Below are 21660 nucleotides of genomic sequence, written 5' to 3'. Positions count from 1 at the left end.
AATTTAAAAAACAAAAACAAGTTTTTAAAAGCTAATTTTTGTAGTTTTCAATTTTTGGTTTAGTTTTTTAAACCAATAGTTAAAAACAAATAATTAAGGAATAAATTTGGGAGTAAAAGTAATATTTGTAGGATTAATTTCAAAAACAAAAAACAAAAATAAAATAGTTATTAAATGAGATCTAAAAAGTATCCTTTCAAAATTTATTTTTGTGTTTGTAACTTGATTAAGAATTTAATTATTGTAATAAAAAAATGTGTAAACAATTGTAAAAAATAATGAGAAAATAGACTAAAATTTTAAAAACTAAAAACAACCAATAAAATAATTACCAAACTTAAAAGAGAAATGTACAATCTTAATTTCATTTCTTTTTTCTTGGAAGAAATTGAATTTTTTCAGTTACCTTATCCCGACATACGTGATCTCATGGAATTTAATCGCAATAATTTAAATGCAATCTGGCCGATAAAAAAAAAAGAAAAAAGAATAAAAAAAAGTCGAAATGCGGTCGGAATGAAATTGAAATGCAAAACAAATTCAAATTCGGGTGAAATGCAAATTCTTATTAAATTCACGCGTACGCGTCATGAAAATCGGTGTACCACCAGGAGGAAGGTCGTCATCGTCACCGTGAGAGAGAGAAATTTTAGAGAGAGAAATCGCCGGCGTTCTCTCGGGATTCCCGCCGGGAAATTAGTTTAAAGTTCTGGCGCTGGTTTTTGACCGGAAGTGCTTCATCTTCTAGAAATGGCAGGGAATAAAGACTGAAAGCCTTGCTGTTCCTTCGAAACGTCGCTGGCTTTCTTCTGTGGACGCCATTGTTGAGTTTCTTATTACTGGCTAGGAGGTATTATTAACAGCCACAAAGTGTCCATTATCGTCAATGAAGAGTCATTGCTTTACATTTGAACATTTTGTAGCTGTTTTAATTGTTTTAGTGATTGTTTAGGTTCAGTTCATGGATTTTTCTTTGTTATAATTTGTGGCAGATTGAATGGATGATTGTTTGTGCTTGTGATTGGAATTCAATTTGCGTAGCTGTGTGAAGTGGTGATTTAGGTTTTTTATTTCCTGTTTTGAGCATTATCGTCCTAGTGTTTGCGGTGAAATGGGTGATACTGAAGATGCTCGTACTGATAACTTACGAAATCTTCAATGTTCGTTTGGAACATCTTCCTCTTCTGCTTTAAAGCATCATTTCTCTATGGATCAACTGAAAATTTCTCAAATGAACTGCTCACAAAGCCGTCCACAGCATTTTCAGTCGAATTTTCTTGGAGATAATAATAGAAGAATTGGGATACCTCCTTGTCCCAACTCACCGCAGATCCCACCAATCTCACCGTATTCTCAGATCCCGGTATCGCGTCCGATGAACCAGCAGAGCTATAACTCAGTTCCTACTCATTCTCGATCGTTATCTCAGCCTTCTTTTTTCTCTCTCGATTCCTTGCCCCCTTTAAGTCCGTCTCCATTTCGTGACTCCCCATCTACATCGAATTCAGATCAGGTTTCTGCTGACACATCAATGGAGGATAGGGATGCCAGTTCACATTCTTTGTTGCCTCCTTCACCTTATACGAGGGCCAATTCTTCGAAGATGGGTGATGCTTTACCTCCTCGTAAAGCTCATAGGCGGTCTAACAGTGATATTCCATTTGGATTATCTTCGATGATTCAGTCATCTCCTCTTCTTCCTTTTAGTGGCTCAAGTGGATTGGAGCGATCAACAAGTAGTAAAGAGAATGCTAGCATATTTAAGCCGGCCAGTCAGTTTGTTAAAAGAGAACATAGTTTGGAGAAAAGCATTGACAACAATTTGGAAGGAATGGGTGAAAAGAAGTCCGAAGGGGACACTGTGGATGATTTGTTCACTGCTTATATGAATCTGGATAATATTGATTTGTTCAACTCCTCTGGGATGAACGACAAGAATGGTCATGAGAATCGGGAGGATTTGGATAGTAGAGGCAGTGGAACAAAGACAGGGGGTGAGAGCAGTGATAATGAAGCAGAAAGCAGTGTGAACGAAAGTGGGGATAACTCTCAAATGCCTGGATTGGATTCGTCTGCTGAGAAGAGGGAAGGGATTAAACGGACTGCAGGGGGAGATATTGCTCCTAATAACAGACATTACCGGAGTGTCTCCATGGATAGTTTCATGGGGAAGTTGCAGTTTGGTGAAGAGTCACCCAAAATGCCTCCTACACCGCCTGGCATTCGTCCAGGGCAACTTTCTTCGAACAACTTAGTTGATGGTAATTCAACTCCATTCAGCTTGGAGTTTGGTAATGGTGAGTTCAGTGGGGCTGAACTGAAGAAAATTATGGCAAATGACAAACTTGCCGAGATTGCACTAACTGATCCCAAGCGTGCAAAGAGGTATGTGTAAATTATGTGATCAACTGATTTACCAAAAATGACTTCATCCACTTGTTATTAATCCTTGAGTTACTGGTTTACTTCAGGATCTTGGCAAACCGTCAATCTGCTGCTCGATCAAAAGAACGAAAAATGCGGTATATATCTGAATTGGAACACAAGGTTCAGACGCTTCAGACAGAAGCTACCACGCTGTCTGCCCAACTCACACTTCTGCAGGTAGAGATTTAGAGTGATGACAACTATTTTTTATTTTCATTTTTCTGTTCCTTATGTCCTGATCTTACCGTAACTATTTTATATTCAGCGTGACTCAGTTGGACTTACAAACCAGAATAATGAGCTGAAGTTCCGTCTCCAAGCCATGGAACAGCAAGCACAACTTCGAGATGGTATTGACAATTTTTCTCTTAATTATTTCCTTCATTACCTAATTGGCAAGGCTTTTCATTGACACATTGAATCACAAATTATATTTTACTTTGTAAGCCTATTTCTGGTACACGACTTTCTGTATATTTTTATCATTTTTCAGATTACTTCTTTGAAAACCACGTCTTTTAGTCTTGTACTTTCAGTATTGAACCATGAATCCTTCTCCCTGGCATTGCCTCAGTTTTCAGACAGTATAATTGTTGATACAAGACATGTTCATACCTCTCTTTAGTACATTAGTATGAAATGTTACTTGTTGTTTTGTTTTACCCATTTTCGTGCTTGAGAGTCTCCAATTTGTATCATTGGACTCTAGTACAATTTAGTGGACCATAGGCGTTCTGTAGTTCATGGTTAGGCTAACTACTAAGTCATTTTCTCCTGTTTCATTGTACGTACATTTAACCTGACTTTATTATTGGCATCCTCTCACTTTTTCCGAACTCATATAAATTTCCTACATCCCCTTCTAGAACTTGAATTTCATCTATTACAGAGTCTATCATGCAAGAAAGTGACTGTTCAAGCAGTTAGAACTTGATGCTTTTGGGAGGAAGATACGTCCTTTAGAGTCTTTGGCAATCGAGAATATGCAAAGTTGGTACCTTTTCTGATGTCTTTAATTGAAGAAAGTTCTTCCGTTCAAACTGACCGTTCACCCTCTGGGTTACCTTTTCAACACTTGCTCATAAAATAGATCAAACCCCTCAATGCAAGAATATGTGCTGCTCACTTTGTTGTTCCAATTTCCTCCCCTTCATTCTCTTTCAGTATTCCAGAATTGATTCTTTCCATAGTCTTTTTTTCCCCTCTTCTTATTTTTATGAATAACCGAACTTTCATTGAAGAATATTAGAGGCTTGGGGCTGATATGGCTTTCCTATAACTATTCTCATTTGGAGTATTAGAGGCTGGGAGCTTAGAAGAAGGAGGTGTTGTTAAATTGGTGATCCTTAAACTTATCCCTTTCGTTGGTTATTCTACAGAAAACATAACTTTCTTCTATTAATTTATAAAATCTTCTTGGAGCTCTAAAGATATTGGTTGACTTTTCTGGACTCATTTGATCCCTTCCAAGGATTCCGTATTCTTTGGAAGAAATCTCTCTCCGTCAGGAGGAGTCATTGGAAGTCAACTTTTTCTTTGTGGAAGGTCTTTTTAGGTGTTAGGATGGATATAATAATAAATTTACTTTCACCCATCAGCTTAAGCTTTTGGATCAATCGGTGATTTAAAATTATGGAACATTAACACTCGAGATAGTCTCCAAAGAAGTTACCCCTGGCCATGGCTTGTGTCTCCCCTTACCAATTTTGCAAATCTGATGCATTCTTCCTTCCGCCCTTTCGCTTTGCAATTCTGGAAATTTGTTTTTAGCTTATTCTTCTGGCTCATTCCCATTTACTTGGTCCTTGTTGTGTGGGCTGAATATCTCAAGAGAGGAAGGTCCAATTACCTTGAAGAACTTGGTTTATCTTGTAGTTTTGTTACCATTTATATCTCGATATATTCGGGTTCTATCAGAATACTGAATAGTGCATGAGTCGTCTCGAGACAGAAGAAAAGTTTTGTAAAAATTATCTTTCCGTTGCTTTATGTTGTAGTTGATTTATGCCTTTTTGATAATTGCCCTTTTTCTTCTTTTTATGCCAATCGGACAAACCTTTCTGAACGTACTCAGCATAAGTTATTTCTCTTCAACATACCCTTCATTCATTCAACGAAATTGTTATCAAATTTTACAGCTCTAAATGAAGCGTTAACTGCGGAGGTTCAGAGATTGAAGCTCGCTACAACCGATATAAATGCGCAATCTCATCCCTCGAACGGGGTAATGGCTCAATCTTCTATGAACCACCATGGACTCCAGCTTCAGCTTCAGCAGCAGCAGCAGCAGCACCACCACCACCACCACCAACAACAACAACAGCAACAAATGCAGCAGAATGGCAGTGCAACCACAAAACCAGAGTCCAACCAATAATTTATTTTTTGTGGAAGATATAGATGAGTTTCATTGTCTCTTTGATCATCTTGTTTCATTTATAGAAATATTCATTATTGTAAGCTAGCTTATTATTATTATTATTATTATTATTATTTGCATTTGCATTTGTCAAATATCCACCCCAACACAGTCTTTTCCAAAGTTGTGTAAATCACACACTTTATAATTTTTTATATGCTTTGTTTTCAATTGTTTAGAGAGTCTAGGCAAATATTGTTACCAAAAAGAGAAGTGTACTTGATAATATATTACTTTATATGATATTTTGGAATGGGAATTCCCTTTCTTTCCTTCAGTCAAGTAGTGATTCCAAGTTCATCTGACATTGTATTTAACTATCTAAATCGTGTTATTTTATTTGATTTCTAGACATTTTACAATGATTAGGCATTTCAAATTCTTGCAGGTTCTTGGATCATATTCAATGATTCCATTATTTTTGAGCACCCCATTTGGTTGGTAATGGATCTTATTCTATTTCATGTATATTTAGTCACATTATCATTTTTTAGTATGAACATTGTATTAATTAGATGACATGGTTAAATATTTAAGCCAAAAAATTAAGTATATAAACACCAATTTTCTCATCTCTAAATTTCTTGTTTTATTAACTATTTTTTACCAATAATTTTATAAACCAAACTAAGTTTTGAAAAGTAAAAAAAGGTAATTTTTGTTTTTGAAATTTAGTGTAACAAGTATAACAAATTGAGAGGATGTAGATTTAACTTTCAAAATGAGGACTTAATGTTTTGATTCCTTTACTATCATTAAAGGGTTTAGATGCTTCAATTTGTAAATGAGTGGATTTTGCATTATTGTATTAAATAGTTGTATACTCACATTTGATGGCCTAATTATATCGTCGAAAAGATGGTAGTGTAAAGCTAAAGTGAGTATAAAGCGAGTATAACTAACAGTAATTGACATACACTTGATTTTTGAGGTCAGAATCAAAATGTTTCATCAATAAAGATGTTAGGTTAAAAGATGCGATCAAAATTTCATATTGATTAAAAGTGAAATATATATTAGGTATTTTTTTAGTCGATATTTGTCTGGTTAAATTGTATTTTAGTTCATATATAATCTATTAATCTTTATGCTTTCAAAAGTTCACCATTATTTTTTGGTCATTCTATCGATAGTGAAAATCAACAAAAAGCTAATGCAAGAAGTTACTTAGGGTTACACATGAAACAATATTTGAAATATCTTAGGGGTACTTTTGAAAGATGGTAGGCTAATGATGCAACAAAATCTTACATTAAATAAATTAAACTTTTTAAAAAATGAGGAAGATTAGAAATTTATCAATAAATATGTTTTTTTGTTGTTGTTAAATTTAATTTTACCTATCTACTTTAACGTTAGATCAAATATAATCTTTATGCTTTCAAAAATATATCATCAATTCTACTTGTTGTCCTTACTTGTAACGAGAATAACAAAATCCTAGCGTAAAAATATTTAAAAGAATGAAACAAACATGTCTAGTTGTCCTACAAAAATTAATTGATCTTACAATCTTTCTCTTCTTTTCAATCCAAATAACATTTAAAACTTAACATAAATACATATTTGTCAATCCAAATGACTTCTAATAAAAACAAAATGTCATGTCACCGAGTTTATATTAAAAGATGAACTTTAGTCATAATAGGAGAATGATGATGAAATTGATCCAAAATTTGAATCATAATCATTAGATTCAAATCCCAAGTTTTGTGATACATGCACAAAATTGTCCACATGAGTTGACAAAGGATGCTTCTTATTCCAACTGTGATACATTCATGAATATTAGGTAAACAATTCCAGTTGTTGCTCTATTCAAATTCACTATTGTTTAATGTTTCTTAATTAATGATTATTTTTAGGACTCGTTTCATAATCATTCTTTTTTTTTTTTTTTGGAAAATTAAGTCTATATATACTACTTATCAAAATTTCTTCATTTGCTATCTACTTTTACTAATAGTTTAAAAAGTCAAGTCAAAATCTGAAAAACTAAAAAAATAGTTTTGAAGAATTTATTTTTATATTTAAAATTTGGTTAAGAATTCAACCATTGTACTTAGAAAAGATGCAAATCATTGTGAGAAATAGTAAGAAAATAGACTTAATTTTTAAAAATAAAAACAAAGAAAATGAAATGGTTGTCAAACTGGACCTTAGTTTTTAATTTTTTTCTTTATGTTGATGTGTTTTAAACATGTGTTGGGATATTCTGTTTTTTTTTTCCTTTCTCTATTCTTTTTCAATAGGAATAATTTTTATGCTAAAAAGTTGTTTAGATTTGTTAGATAACCATTGAGATTTTAATTTTTTGTTTTTGAAATTTTTATGTTTGTTTTCTTCTAATTTTTTTAGTATGATTTTCAACTTTGTTGACGATATGTTTGAATTCTTATTCAGATTCTAAAACCAAGAACGAGTTCTTAAAAACTATATTGCTTAGGTCCTATTTGATGACAATTTAGTTTTTTGGTTTTGAAAATTAAACTTATAAACCTTACTTTTACGGTTCTACTCACAAGTCTTTATGCTCTGTTGTCTATTTTCAACTAATGTTTGAAAAATTAAACTCAATTTTGAAAAATAAAAAATAAATAATAAATAAATGACGTGTTTTGGTTTTTAACTTGACTAATAATTCAAGTGTTTTTTGTATAACGAAGGTGAAAATCATAAAATAATAATAAAAAAAAAAAAGCGATGATGCCATTTAATAACATTTGAGTTTTGGTTTTTAGTTTTTGAAAATTAAGCTTATAAACACTCGTTTCATCTCTAATTCTTTTGCTTTTTATTTATTATTGTACCAATGTTTTAAAAACAAAGTCAAATTCTGAAAACTAAAAACAGTATTCGAAAAAAAAATTGTTTCATTTTTTAATTTGGTAAGAATTCAACTCTCATAATTAAGAAAAATGCAAACCATTGTAAAAAAAAATATGAGAAAATAGGTTTAATTTTAGAAAAATCAAATAATTATCAAACGCGGTGAAATCATTACCAAATAAGACTCGCTAAGGATTTCGTTTTCCAGATTTAACTTGAATATTGTAAATATTATCATAAAGTGGTATGATATAAACATAATTTTTTAAAACTAAATGAATATTCAACGAAATGTTAAAGTATAATGAGTTTAAAATTGCTGGAATGAGTTGATTCTTGATTCTGATAAAAATCGATATCATAACTAGTAGAAAAAAATAATATGTATATTAAATTAAATATTTAAAATTTGAAATTTGAATCTATTTGATTTATAAACGTTCAAAAGTTAAATGGATTGATTTGAACATTTTATATTTGTTATTTGCTACTTTTTATTTTATAATAATACATTTTGGCTAGCAAGCAGATAAGGGTGAATATATATGAGCAAAAATTTCATATTTTAATTTGAAAGGTTAATTATTGTTAAATTATGAGTTTCATTTATTGGGTTTTTTTTTCTTTTATTTTTCTAATACCATTTATTGCCTTTCACATCTACAGTTGATTGAACTTCAAGCAAAATAATGTCACGAGTGTTAATATTAATATTTTTTTTCTCATTACTATCATAAATCGTTAATATTAAATAAAAATAATTGAAGCTTCAAATCATGATGATTTTATTTTTAGTTTTTAATTTTTTTAAAATTCAAGCTCTTTTACTAACTATTTATCTAGTTGTATCTAAAGATGGGTCCTGCAGAGACTCGTTTCAGAAGATTGAAAGTGATTATTTAATAAAATTTGAGTTTAAAAATAAGGGTATACATGAATTAGATTGGATTGAGGTTGTTTTTTTGGACTAACCTGAATTTTTGGATTAGTTGGATTGACAATGCAAATACAAATCTTCAACCCAACTTTTAAAATCCAGGTTGGGTTGAGTTATTGGATTATAATTTATTTTTTTTTTAATTAAAAATATGTAAATTTATGACTAATGACTAAAATTTTATAAAATTCAAATGCAAATATAATTGCAAACTTTAAATAAATACAAATATCATAATAATTTTAAAAGAAGAATATCAAAAATTCATAAATTAATCAATATAAAATAATCAAACGTTAAATAAAAATAAAAATATATATATAATTCAAATTGGGTTAGGTCAACCCAATTTTTTTAGTCAACCCACAACTCAACCCAACCTAATAAAAATATATTAATCCAACCAAGCTCAAGAACAAAATTAACCCAACTAACCCTTACGTTTTAGGTTGGATGGTTCAGATTGTTCGAGTTGTTTAGGTCATCAAGTTATTTGAACATTTCTAATTAAACATGTAAATAACCAATTGAATTCTTTAATTACTTAACATTGTTTTATGTGTTGAATTGTTTAGGCTTCAATTTATTTAATAGCCATTTGGTACCTAATTTTTAAAACTTTGGGATTATTTTTCTTACATTTTCTTTACAATAGTTTTTATCTTTATAAAAGAAGATTTGAATTCAAAACTAGATTTTAAAAAAAAAAATCATAAGCTACTTCGTTTAGTTTCTCAAACCTCAAGGTCAAATTATGACTAAGATGAAATCAAATTTAAATTTAAAAATTTATGACCCGTTTGGTTCATGGGAATAAGAGGTGGAAATGAGAAATGATATTCTATCACCATGTTTGGTACAAATTTTTAACTTTGTGAATGAGAATATTTGATTGCAAGAATTTTCATATACTGTCAGCTTTTCATAACCACTCAAATAAATGAGTTTTCTCCATTTTTAATAGTTTTTTTCTCTCTCTTATTTTTTATCTTTTCATTTTATTTGTTTTTTTTCATTGTTGATATTAGTTAATTTATTTAATTTTTATAAATATGTTTAAATTAAATTTATAATTGACATATATAATTAATTTTGTTAATAATAATGCTAATATAATAATTTTTTATATTATTATGAATTAATATGAAAAACCATAATTTTTTTATAAAATAAGAATAACCGTAATTATATTTACTTAATTTTCTTTTTATTGGTAATCTATACTAAGATAATAAATTATTTATTAAAATTATTAATTAGTCTTTAAAAAATATTTTAATAAGTATTAATTAATTAACTAATAATAAAATATGTCAATTTTTTTCAATTAAACAATATTGTACAATTGTATTTCGAGTTTTAATCTACAAGCATAATTAAAAACATTGTTTGATAATCAATTAGTTTATATAACTTCTTTTGTGTGTATATATATATATATATAAGGCCTATGATTGTCATTAAACAATTAGTTAATTAACTATTCAATTACCAATATTTTTTTAATAAAAATTAATAATATAAATGTACAATAAAAAATTAATTGATAATAAATATATTAAACGGGGGGTGAATGAGTAAATTTAGTTAAATTTTAATGACTTAAAATTGATTTAATAATTTAATGTAATAAAATAAATTAACAAATGAAAATTAATTCTTATTATTCTTATATTTTATAATTGCATAAAAAGTATCACACATTCTCAACATCTTATTTTCATTCCCATACATAGCCAACCATCATTCCAGACATTTTATTCCTAGATATCCTATTCCCAAGAATTCTTTATTCCCAGATATCTACAAAGCCTTAATCCCAACTGTCTAATAAAAATTAGACCCAAATTATAGATTGATAGATATCATTTAAATATAATAAAATTAATAATAAATTGACGAACAAGATATAATGAATTGGGATGGCAAGATCATTGACGATGCACTTTTGTGCATGGCTATCACAAGAGATGTGGTTTTCCTTTTCTTTAATTTTAAGAAGAGAAAGAGATACTTGGCTTGTTTTTTACTTCAATTTTTAGGTCAATTTTGTGTCGCAAGTTCTTATGGCCGTGGTTGTGGATGTTGCAATTAGACGATTTTTCTAGTGGTATTGTCTCGATTGTTCCATGACGGGATCAAAATAATTGATGGATTATTTTGAACAATGATTTTAGGAAATTGACTTAAGAAAAAACGGTTTTTTTTTTTTAAAAAAAAAAAATCATTTTTATTTAAACATTTTTAATAAAAAGGATTAAAATATACTTTAAAAAGTTATTGACAATGAAAAAGAACATTTCTATATTAGTTTAGAGTTTGATTATTAGGGGATGTTTTGGTTGTGCTTTAATTTGTTGTTTCTTTATTGGTTAGAAAAAAATGGGATGACAAGTCTCCAACTTCTAGATTCTATATATAGTTAATGGGATGAACTTCTTGTATTGGAAAATGACAATACATTAAAAAAATAATTATAATAAAAATAAAAATAATAATAAGGAACATGGATGTTATTTATAGTGACATATCATAACCAAATTTGAAAAAGAAATATATTTATAAAGTTTCTAAAATTTGGATTACATAGCTACCATTCTTAGAACAAATTAACTCAAGATGTAAATAAATATTCCAATTATGGAGAATAACAACATTTTACAAGTGCCTTAGAGATGTCAATCTCATACCCAATTTTATTATTTTTTAGAGATCATAATTGGGAAAAGGAAAAAAAAAGTTAAGAAAAATAGTATGTATCTAAATTTGATGATCAATATTCAAAAGGAAAATAATATATAGTTAGCAACTTTAGCACTTACCAAATTTTTGCCTTTAAGTAATTGTAATATATATATATATAATATCGTTTTTGGTATATATACTTTAAAACAATTATATTTTAATTTTTGGACTTTCAAATATTCAAATTTAGTCTATATAAGCTCGGTTCTCATACTTACTATGAGTTATTTTTTTCAAAATGGATAAAATAATATATGCTTGTTTCCTTTAGAAAAACATCAAATGTGTTTTAAATTCACAGAGAAACCTAATGAAACTAATATATTTTTTCAGTAAAAATAATCATAAATTGTTAGTATATTAAATTTAAGTTTTATTGGAAATATGATGACTAGATTTAGATGTGGGATGCGGGATCAAAGGGCAAATTAGAGGCATGGGATGCAGACATGTGCATGGGGTGTACGATCCTTTGCTTGTAGAGGTATAGGCAATTGCTGAAGGGTTAAAGGTTGTTGCTTCTCGAGGTTTACTTCAATAAGGGTGGAGTCTGATAGCTTAACAGTATTACGTATGTTGAATATAGAGGAGGTCAAGTTTACTGTTGTGAGGTCCTTAGTGGAAGAGATTATTGAGTTGAATGTGGATGAGATGGAGCAATTCTAACATGTTAGCCATTCACAAAAATTTGTAACAGTCCGGTCTCTTGCGCACTTGATGGAATTTGTTTGCATGTGTGTTGGGAAGATTTTCCTAATTGGATTTGTCGGCTTATTACTTCGTGAGTTGTCTTTATGTATGAGCTTCTAAAAAAAGAAGAAGAATGAATTCAGACATTTTAAATATATTGACTAAAGTATAACAAGTTTCAAATTATACCTTACAAAAGATGGTATTAGAACTTATGAAATAAATTTGTTTGATTAATGTTTTTTTAATAAATAATTGAGGTGAAAATAAAAACCCTCGCTGAGATGTTGAAGGTTTTTTTCCCTCCTCAGTTTCATTTGAGATTTAGCTTTATATCTTAATCAATGTCACGATACTAATAAAATTTGGACATTTGAAGATTGGTATAGACGGTAGTTATTAGTTCTTTTAAGTATTTTTTAACAATACTTTTATATACCATGAATCTCTCTCATTCGGATATGATGTTGATTCATTCATGTACTCCTCTTGACTCGAATTTTACATGTTTAGTCTCAAAATTTCTAGGTTCGTGTCTAATTTATCCTTGAAAATTTTTAAATGTCCAATGAATTTTTGAACTTTCAACTTTTTTGTCTAATAAATTTTTGAACTTACAATTTATGTCTAATAGGTTCTTGAAAAACCTTAGGAACTAAAATTATAATTTAAACATATGTTTTTTAACGAGTAGTTAAATGAAAACTAATTAGAAAGTAAAATTATAACCTTCACTTTTGAGTTTAAGGTAAATATTACTATTTTTGGTTAGGTTAAATGTTTAACTTGGCAAAAGTTAGAAGTATAAAGTAAAAACAAATATAAAATAAAAACTGATACACCTTACTATTTTATTTTTTAAAGCACACCTTACTAAATGTAGAGAGAAAATATGACTTTTTTTCTTCTTCCAATTAATAATAAAATTCATTTTTATTGGCACTGGATTGTTTTAGATTTTAAATATAAGAACTAAATTATTACCTACTGAAGTTGAAGAATCTAAAGAGTAAATTGTTAAAAGAAATTCGAAATCAAGAATATTAAATTATTACACTAAAGGTTTAAAAATCACAATTATTTTATAACTTTAAGGTTGAATGAAACTTTTGACATATGGAGCTCAATAAATTAATTAGGAAATAAACATGTTTATAAAATGTAAAGGCTAAGCCTTACGTAATAAAAATCAACACTCGAGTTCGATAAGATTTTTCTAATTTTTTTCTAATTTTAAAATACTTGAATTAAAATATAATATATTGAAGTTCAATAAAAAATTAAATCTTTATTTTCATGGAGGTTAGAGGACGATTTTGATTAATGTACTTGCGTTCCATTTTAATTAACCTACTTACAAATGTCCAATGTCAATTCACTATTTACAATAAATTTAAATATAGTTTATAAAAGCTAATTTTTATCGACAATAAAATCTTTATACAAAAAATATACAATGATGTCCAAATTTCGTAGTTAAAATATTAACAATAGTTTATAAAATGTTCTTGAAGAAATCCACAATTCTAAATTATAGAATAATATTTTAGTAAAAATATATTTTATTAATGATCTGTTTGAAATTTTGTGATTTTAAGGAAGACAGAAAATAGGACATAAAATTAGAAATGATTTCAAATCTTGTTTTACTTAAAAAAAATTCTGACTAAAATGCTCGAATTTTGTCGAATTTCATCAAATTTGAAAATAAATTATTTAATTAATTTTGTCAAATTCTAATTTTCAACTAAATTCAACATGGTAAAAGCCTATATTAGTACATTATTAACTTTCTCTTCTTTTCCGATTATCATCCAAATATAAAATTTTAATATATTAATTTCAAATCTTTATTTCAAACAGAATAATTAATTTAAAATTATTTTTTAAATTTCAATATTTACTTTCAGGTAAAAGAATATATTTATTCGGACATATAAGAATCTAATTGTAATTTGGAGAATTTAACTGCTAAGTCAATTCATGTGAAAATTGAGGGAGGAGAGGGCAACAGTCGAAATGCGGTCGGAATGAAATTGAAATGCAGGCCAAATTCAAATTCGGCTGAAATGCAAATTCTTATTAAATTCACGCGTACGCGTTATGAAAATCGGTGTACCAGTAGTCCTCGTCATCGTCTCGTCGTCGTGAGTGAGAGAGAAAGTGCCGAAGCGATTTTTAGAGAGAGAAATCGCCGGCGTCCTCGTGATTCCCGCCGGCGGATTGCTTTATATAACCTCACTGCTAATTCTGAACGGAAATGCTTCTCTCAGTGGCGGAGAATTAAGGTCTCTTCTTTCTTCAAACTCTGCCGCCGTCGTCGGAGGGAGGTGGCTAACTTCCGGCGAAGACATTGTCCAGCTTCCGGTCGGCTTGGAGTGATTACTTCCTATGAGGTATTTCTAACATCTTTGGAATGTCTATTATTGTCAATGAAGAGTCATTGCTTTACTTCAGAATGTTCTGTAGCGTTCTTTAATGTTGTTTCGGTGATTGTTTAGGTTTTGTATGTGAGGTTTTATTTGTTTTAATATGTTGCAGATTGTGAAGGTGATTGTTTATGTCTATGATTAGGAGTTTGGAAGTCAATTGGGGTTGAACTGTAGTGGAGTTGCCCAGGTTTTCGAAGTGGTGATTTAGGCTTTTTATCTCGTTTTCTTCTCACTCTCGAGCATTATCATTCACTGAGACCTTGGTTTTTGAGGAGAAATGGGTGATACTGAAGATGCTAACACTGAGAACATGAGAAATCTTCAATGTTCATATGGAGTATCTTCTTCTTCAGCTGGAAATCTTCCTTTCTCAATGGATCAACTTAAAATTTCCCAAATGAACTGCTCACAAATCCGTCCACCGCACTTTCAGTCAAATTTCCTTGGGGATAATAATAGAAGAATTGGGATACCTCCTAGCCCCAACTCACCGCAGATCCCGCCAATTTCACCGTATTCGCAGATCCCGATCTCGCGTCCGATGAATCAGCAAAATTATAATCCAGTGCCTACTCATTCCCGATCGTTGTCTCAGCCTTCTTTTTTCTCTCTTGATTCTTTGCCCCCTTTAAGCCCATCTCCATTTCGTGAATCCCCAACTACGTCGAATTCAGATCAGGTTTCTGCAGATACATCAATGGAGGATAGGGATAATAGTTCACATTCTTTGTTGCCTCCCTCGCCTTACATGAGAGCCAATTCTTCGAAGATGGGAGATTCTTTACCTCCTCGTAAAGCACATAGGCGGTCTAATAGTGATATTCCATTTGGATTGTCTTCAATGATTCAGCCATCTCCTCTTCTCCCATTCAATAACTCTGGTGGATTGGAACGTTCAACAAGTAGTAAAGAGAATGCTGGCTTATTAAAGCCCGCTAGCCAGTTTGTTAAAAGAGAACCTAGTTTGGAGAAAAGCGTTGACAACAATTTAGAAGGAATGGGTGAGAGGAAATCCGATGGGGACAGTGTGGACGACTTATTTTCTGCTTATATGAATTTGGATAATATTGATTTGTTCAACTCTTCTGGGACTAACGACAAAAATGGTCATGAGAATCGTGAGGATTTGGATAGTAGGGGTAGTGGAACAAAGACGAATGGGGGTGAGAGCAGTGATAATGAAGCAGAAAGCAGCGTAAATGAAAGCGGGGATAGCGCTCAAATGCCAGGATTGAATTCGTCTGCTGAGAAGAGAGAAGGGATTAAACGGACCGCAGGGGGAGATATTGCTCCGACTACCAGACATTACCGAAGCGTCTCCATGGATAGTTTCATGGGCAAGTTGCAGTTTGGCGATGAGTCTCCCAAAATGCCCCCTACACCACCTGGTGTTCGTCCAGGGCAACTTTCTTCAAACAACTTAGTTGATGGTAATTCTGCTCCATTCAGCTTGGAGTTTGGTAATGGTGAGTTCAGTGGGGCTGAACTGAAGAAAATTATGGCAAATGACAAACTTGCCGAGATTGCTTTGACTGATCCCAAGCGTGCAAAGAGGTATGTGCAAATTGTGTCATAAACTGATTTACTTAAATTACTTCATTTATTTGACTTTTAATCTTGAGCAATAAATTTACTTCAGGATCTTGGCAAATCGTCAGTCTGCTGCTCGATCAAAAGAACGAAAGATGCGGTATATATCTGAGTTGGAACACAAGGTTCAGACTCTTCAGACAGAAGCTACCACACTGTCTGCCCAACTCACACTCTTACAGGTAGAAATCTTCAGTATTGAAAATTATTTTCTATTTCCATTTTCTTGCTGCTAAATTTTCGAGTTTTTCCATCATTGCTATGTATTCAGAGAGATTCAGTTGGACTTACAAACCAGAATAATGAACTAAAGTTTCGTCTCCAAGCCATGGAACAACAAGCACAATTACGGGATGGTATTGAAACTTCTCTTTACTCTCTTCCTCCTATGTCTCTGAAAAGATTGCCAATTAAAGCATCAAGTAAAACTGTGTTAGCTATTTATTTCTGGAAAATGACCTTCAATATACTCATCATCGCATTGATTAGTTCAGATCTTTGAGAAACGCATCATGGGGTTTTGTATTTGTAGCATTGAATCTGGCTTGTTTTCACCTCCTAGGCCTTAGTTATCAGATGGTACAAGTTAACTGTACTGTCAATCCGAGTTGATGTGTAATGTTACTTGTTGTTTTACTATTGTCGTGCCAGTTAAGAATTTTTATTAGTATTAGCGGGCCCTAGGCTTCCTGGACTTCATGGCTAACTCCTACGGCACTTGCTTTTTAACTTGAAGCTGTTGTCAGCTTCCTCTGTCACTGAATTTTATTCAGAAACTATACAAGCTTCTTCCTCCCCTTCTTTCTAGCTTGTTTATTGACCTGCCCAGACCGGGGCCGACTTCATCATAAGTCAATTTGCTCCTTTGTTTCAGTCTTTCTTTTGATAAAATAGTTATCTTAAAATGAAAAATTGATGCTGGGAAAATTATTATACTTTTTACTCGAGCAAACATCTCCTCTACAAGTAAAATGTTTCTTGAGTTGTGACCTATATAGGGGATATGCTTCCCTATCAAACAAAAAGTAGAAGATACAAAAGATATGCACCTCTCTTAAAATAAAGCAAGTTACAGGAGATATGCCTCCCTTTTAAAAATAAAGCTAGTTCGTTCAAGATTTTGCCAAGGCAAGCATCAAATGAATTTTATACGATGACTTTAGATTTGACAAAAAGCTGGGAGCTGGCAAGGCAAATGAGCCAGCCAACCTCACCTGGAGAAACCTTACAAATGTTAAACCATTAAAAAGTGTCTGCATTCAAGTTTTCTGACTAGTATTCACCATTTAGTCTCTCAAATCTTGTCTACATGGTAAGGCTTGAAGCAATACTGTTACTCCTTTGGTGAGCATGTAGATTATCATTTGTTTCAGTTGTCGAAAATTCACTTATACTTCCGCTTTTATTTATTTTGCTTTCTCAAATGTGACAGCTCTTAATGAAGCCTTAACCGCGGAGGTTCAAAGATTGAAACTCGCTACGACAGAGCTAAACGCACAGTCTCATCCCGCTAATGGAGTAGTGCCCCAATCTTCCATCAGTCACCATAGCCTTCAGCTTCAGCTTCAGCACCACCAACAACAGCAACAGATGCAGCAAAATGGGAGTGCAACCGCAAAACCAGAATCCAACCAATAATAGTTCGTTGAAGATGGACGAGCTTCATTATCTCTTTGATCACATTGTCCATCAGCATTAAAGTAAGCAAATCTCCTTATTATTATTGGCATTTGGCAAATGGTAATTCTGTAATACATCCAATAGTCTTTTTAAAGTTGTGTAAATCACACAGTTTAACCTTATGCTTTGTTTTAAATACTTTAGTGAATGTAGGCAAACTTGTTACCAAAAAAAATGAGAAGTGAAGTGTTCATTGGATGATAATTATTACTTTATATGATATTGTAGCATTTGAAAGCCTCTTTTCTTCCTTCCCCCTGGCTCAGGCTTCCTAATCTCACAATTACCTTGTTACTTAGGGTAGTGGACTTCGTTTTATTAATACGGGCTAAATTACATAAATATCCTTCAACTTTGTCCTTTATTTAAAATGCATTTTTTTAAATCTCTCAACAGTTGCAATATTACTCCTGACTTTTCATAAATTATTCACAACTATTCTCGTAGTAGAAATTTATTAGAATTTTGGAGGAAAATTAAGATATGTTATGGCTGGGGTGATGATCTAGAACGGTGTAGTTGTGTTGGAGTTTCAATTTCAATTCCAAGTCATTGTCACATCATTTTAGGTCTCGTTTTTTGTTCAACATTGAAATGTTTTCTTACTATGTTTATGAAAAGTCAGATAATATTCCAATTTTGGAAGTTAACCTTTTAGTAATCTAAATAGTAGTTGTTGAATGAGAAATTTTGGACCAATCATAAGTTGCAACGTCATTTACTAAATTAATGATGAAATTCCAAATCATTAAATTTGGGCTCAATTAGGAGTTGACATATGTCCTAATGATGCCACGTGATTTTATCATGACCGTTGAATCAGATAAGATTAATTTGATCCAATTTGATATTATTATTTGGGTCAAAGTCCAACTAAGCAAAAAAATAGGCTAAATTTGATCCAAATGTCAAATCAGGCTTAAATTCGATTAATTGGGCCCAAAGGCCAGGCTCATGGACCAACCAAGCCCAAGTCTAACTAGTTGGGCCCAAAAGCCAGGCCCATGGATCAACCAAACCTAAGCCCACCTGTAAACTCTATAAATAGAGAAGCTTTCCTGATTTTGAGAGATCAACAATTCTATACTCCAGAGAGCTTATAGAGAATTCTTTACAATCAGAAGACTCATTGACTCAAGACTGAAGTCTTGATACAAACACTCTGAAGACTAAGACTGAAGTCCTTTGAAGATGCATCTTCAAACATTCTGAAGAAGACTGAAGTCTTGATACAAACATTCTGAAGACTGAAGTCCTTTGAAGATACAAGCAATTCTACATTTAGAGAATCCAAAGAGAATTCATCAACAAGCAGAAGATTTCCAAAACTCTTAAAGCAACGCTCTTAGAAGATAGAAGACCTTTAAAGACTGAAGTCCTTTGGAGATACAAGTATTCTTCCAAGACTTCAACTCCACGCAATCAAGCGTACTCATTCAACTGAGAGAGAATCAGAGAATCAAGTACTAGAGATCGAACCACATTGCATCAAATCAACTTCAACATCAACATCAACACCAACTTAAGTTTAACTCCACGAAACAAGTTTCTCCGGAAGCCTCGTGCGAACACTAATCCTACAATATGGTCAACAAGCCCAAAGGCCGATCATCCAAGGAAATCAACAAGTCCAAAGACCGATCATCCAAGAAGATCAACAAGCCTAAAGGTCGATCATCCAAGAAGATTATCAATCCCAAAGGCCGATCATCCAAAAAGATCATCAAGTCCAAAGGCCGATCATCCAAGAAGATCAACAAGCCCAAAGAGGCCGATCACCCAAGAAGATCAACAAACCCAAAGGCCAATCACCCAAAGATCAACAAGCCCAAAGGTCGATCACACAAAAAGATCAACTAGCTTAAAGTTTATAGTTTATTTTGAAAGCATTAAAATACTGTGTATTAGAGATTGTACTCACTTTCTACAAAATTAATACAAATACAAAGTTCAAGTTCCACGAAATAAATTTCTCTTGAAATCTCGTGTGAACAGTAGTGTTTTGGTTTGATTTCTGAACATGTTTAACACAAATACAATAGTAATCAAGCAAAAGTCCAATTAATTCTCCTTGTAAATTAAACCAATTTCAAGAGAATCAATCCAAGTTTCATAGAATCTTCTAATCATAAGAAGCTTCTATGATTTGGATTGAGTCGTTAGTGTTTATATTTAATATTTTGAATACGTGACAACATTTTTTTAAAACAATAAATATACTTGACAAAAAGACAATTGGAATTATTATATTGATGGCATTGTCCAAATTGTGAATTGAAATGGGATGACAAAATCTTCAAAAAGATCTTTGTATGAATACTGGTGAAAGGTTCCTTTTATATTTTTTAATTTTATTTTTTACTCTAATATACTTTATCACTTTTTGTCATATGGGTTCTCACACTTCTTATTTTTTATTGAGTGAATTTAAATATAACATTACACATTTTGAATGTGAAATTTTTCCCATAAAATAACGGAATCCATTTTAAACATGTTAAGTTGCATCACTTTTTATCCTTAATTTTTGAGATGTTGCAAATAAACTTTAAGTGTTGTAGTTTTTACATTCTAAAAGATATATATATATATATTAATTTGAATAATTGTCAATTAAAATATTTTCACATGTTTTTTATGGATTAATATATATGTTTAGTACATAATTAAAAAAGAGAAGGAGAATATAACTAAATTTTTGTTGAAATTTGTGACTTATGAGAGATTAATTCAATTGTCTATTTGGTTAATTATTTGTATTCATTTTGCTGAAAACTTGATTTTTTTTCTCATGTTTCTAAAGAAAAATGATTCTTTTATTAAAATTAGTATCATAGTATTTTAGACAATTTGACTTTTTTTCTTTTCTTTCTTTTCTTTCTTTTTTTTTTAAAAAAATTTATTTATATAGTTTAACAATATATGGGTAAGAGATTATAAGCTCTTACTAATTCTTGGTCGAGAGGTCATATTTTTTTTATCAATTAGATTATATTCATCTCACAATTTGACCTCAAATAAACAATAGTACATAACACAAATGTGTCATATGGAGATTGCACTATATACACTTTTACCGAAGGATTCTAACCTAATAAGAATTATCATGAAATTGTGAGAGGATTCAAAGTTAAAAGTTATTAAAAATTTACTAATTTTAAGATTCATGAGTTCTAAAAATAATTAACTATGGGAAGGATAAGGAGTGTTGTAAGGACAAGAACGAGACTATTTGAAACTTTAGGAATTAAAACGTTAATTGGAAAATTCAAGGACTCAAGTACAATCTAAATCATGAAGCGAATAAATTCTTCATCCCACGCATAACAATTTTACTTGGAATCAAAGGAACATAGTTAAATCAAAAGATTATGGAAAATATATTGGTAGGTCTTTATTTCCTTGCCCTCCAACTCCATAAAATCGATCAAGTGAACTTTTCTATGTAGTAGTTATGTTCTGATCATTCTATGTATGGTGACTAAAATAAGGCAATCATAACAATATATTGGTTAAAAATTACTTTGGTCCCTAAACTTTCATAGAAATAACAATCTAGTCCTTAATTTGTAACGATTTAGTCTTCATACTTTCAGTTTTGTAATAGTTTAGTCCCCAAACTTTAGTACGTAACAATTTAGTTCTTGTATTTTCAAAATTGTGACAATTTAGTCATTGACATAAAAAATTGTTATCAAAATTAGATGTCAAATTTTATTACTTTATGACGCAGACTTTGTATTTTATATAAATATGAGTCTCTAATAAGTTTATCAATTTATTTATGTAAATCTCATTAAATCTTAATATTAATTTCTACAATAGGGATTAAATCATTACAAATTGTAAAGTACAAGGATTAAATTGTTACATAGTGAAATTTAGAGACAAATAGTAACAATATTGAAAGT

At 30.9% G+C, this 21660-nt stretch overlaps 2 protein-coding genes across 3 annotated transcripts; both read left to right on the top strand.

The window, feature by feature from the left end:
- The first annotated feature begins 402 nt into the window (after positions 1-402).
- On the top strand, positions 403-5123 carry LOC120077916 (bZIP transcription factor 29-like). The gene is made up of 5 exons (XM_039032018.2): positions 403-850; positions 993-2385; positions 2472-2604; positions 2693-2777; positions 4566-5123. Exons 2-5 carry the CDS (start codon positions 1112-1114, stop codon positions 4802-4804), a joined length of 1731 nt encoding a protein of 576 aa, XP_038887946.1. The 5' UTR covers positions 403-850; positions 993-1111; the 3' UTR covers positions 4805-5123.
- Positions 5124-14158: 9035 nt separating this feature from the next.
- LOC120078038 (Basic-leucine zipper (bZIP) transcription factor family protein) lies at positions 14159-17986 on the top strand. Of its 2 annotated transcripts, none has more exons than XM_039032219.2 (5): positions 14159-14443; positions 14589-16033; positions 16119-16251; positions 16341-16425; positions 17502-17986. In XM_039032219.2, exons 2-5 carry the CDS (start codon positions 14757-14759, stop codon positions 17705-17707), a joined length of 1701 nt encoding a protein of 566 aa, XP_038888147.1. In that variant the 5' UTR covers positions 14159-14443; positions 14589-14756; the 3' UTR covers positions 17708-17986. The 2 variants fall into 2 exon arrangements, with proteins under 2 accessions (XP_038888147.1, XP_038888148.1); XM_039032220.2 differs by having other exon boundaries at positions 14160-14443; positions 14622-16033.
- Positions 17987-21660: the final 3674 nt, after the last annotated feature.

This window comes from Benincasa hispida, chromosome 5 (genome assembly GCF_027475165.1).
Source record: "Benincasa hispida cultivar pf3 chromosome 5, pf3_genome.v1.1, whole genome shotgun sequence".
NCBI classification, from domain to species: domain Eukaryota; kingdom Viridiplantae; phylum Streptophyta; class Magnoliopsida; order Cucurbitales; family Cucurbitaceae; genus Benincasa; species Benincasa hispida.
Note: the sequence above shows the minus strand (reverse complement) of the source record. Positions and strands in the feature narration are given on the sequence as shown.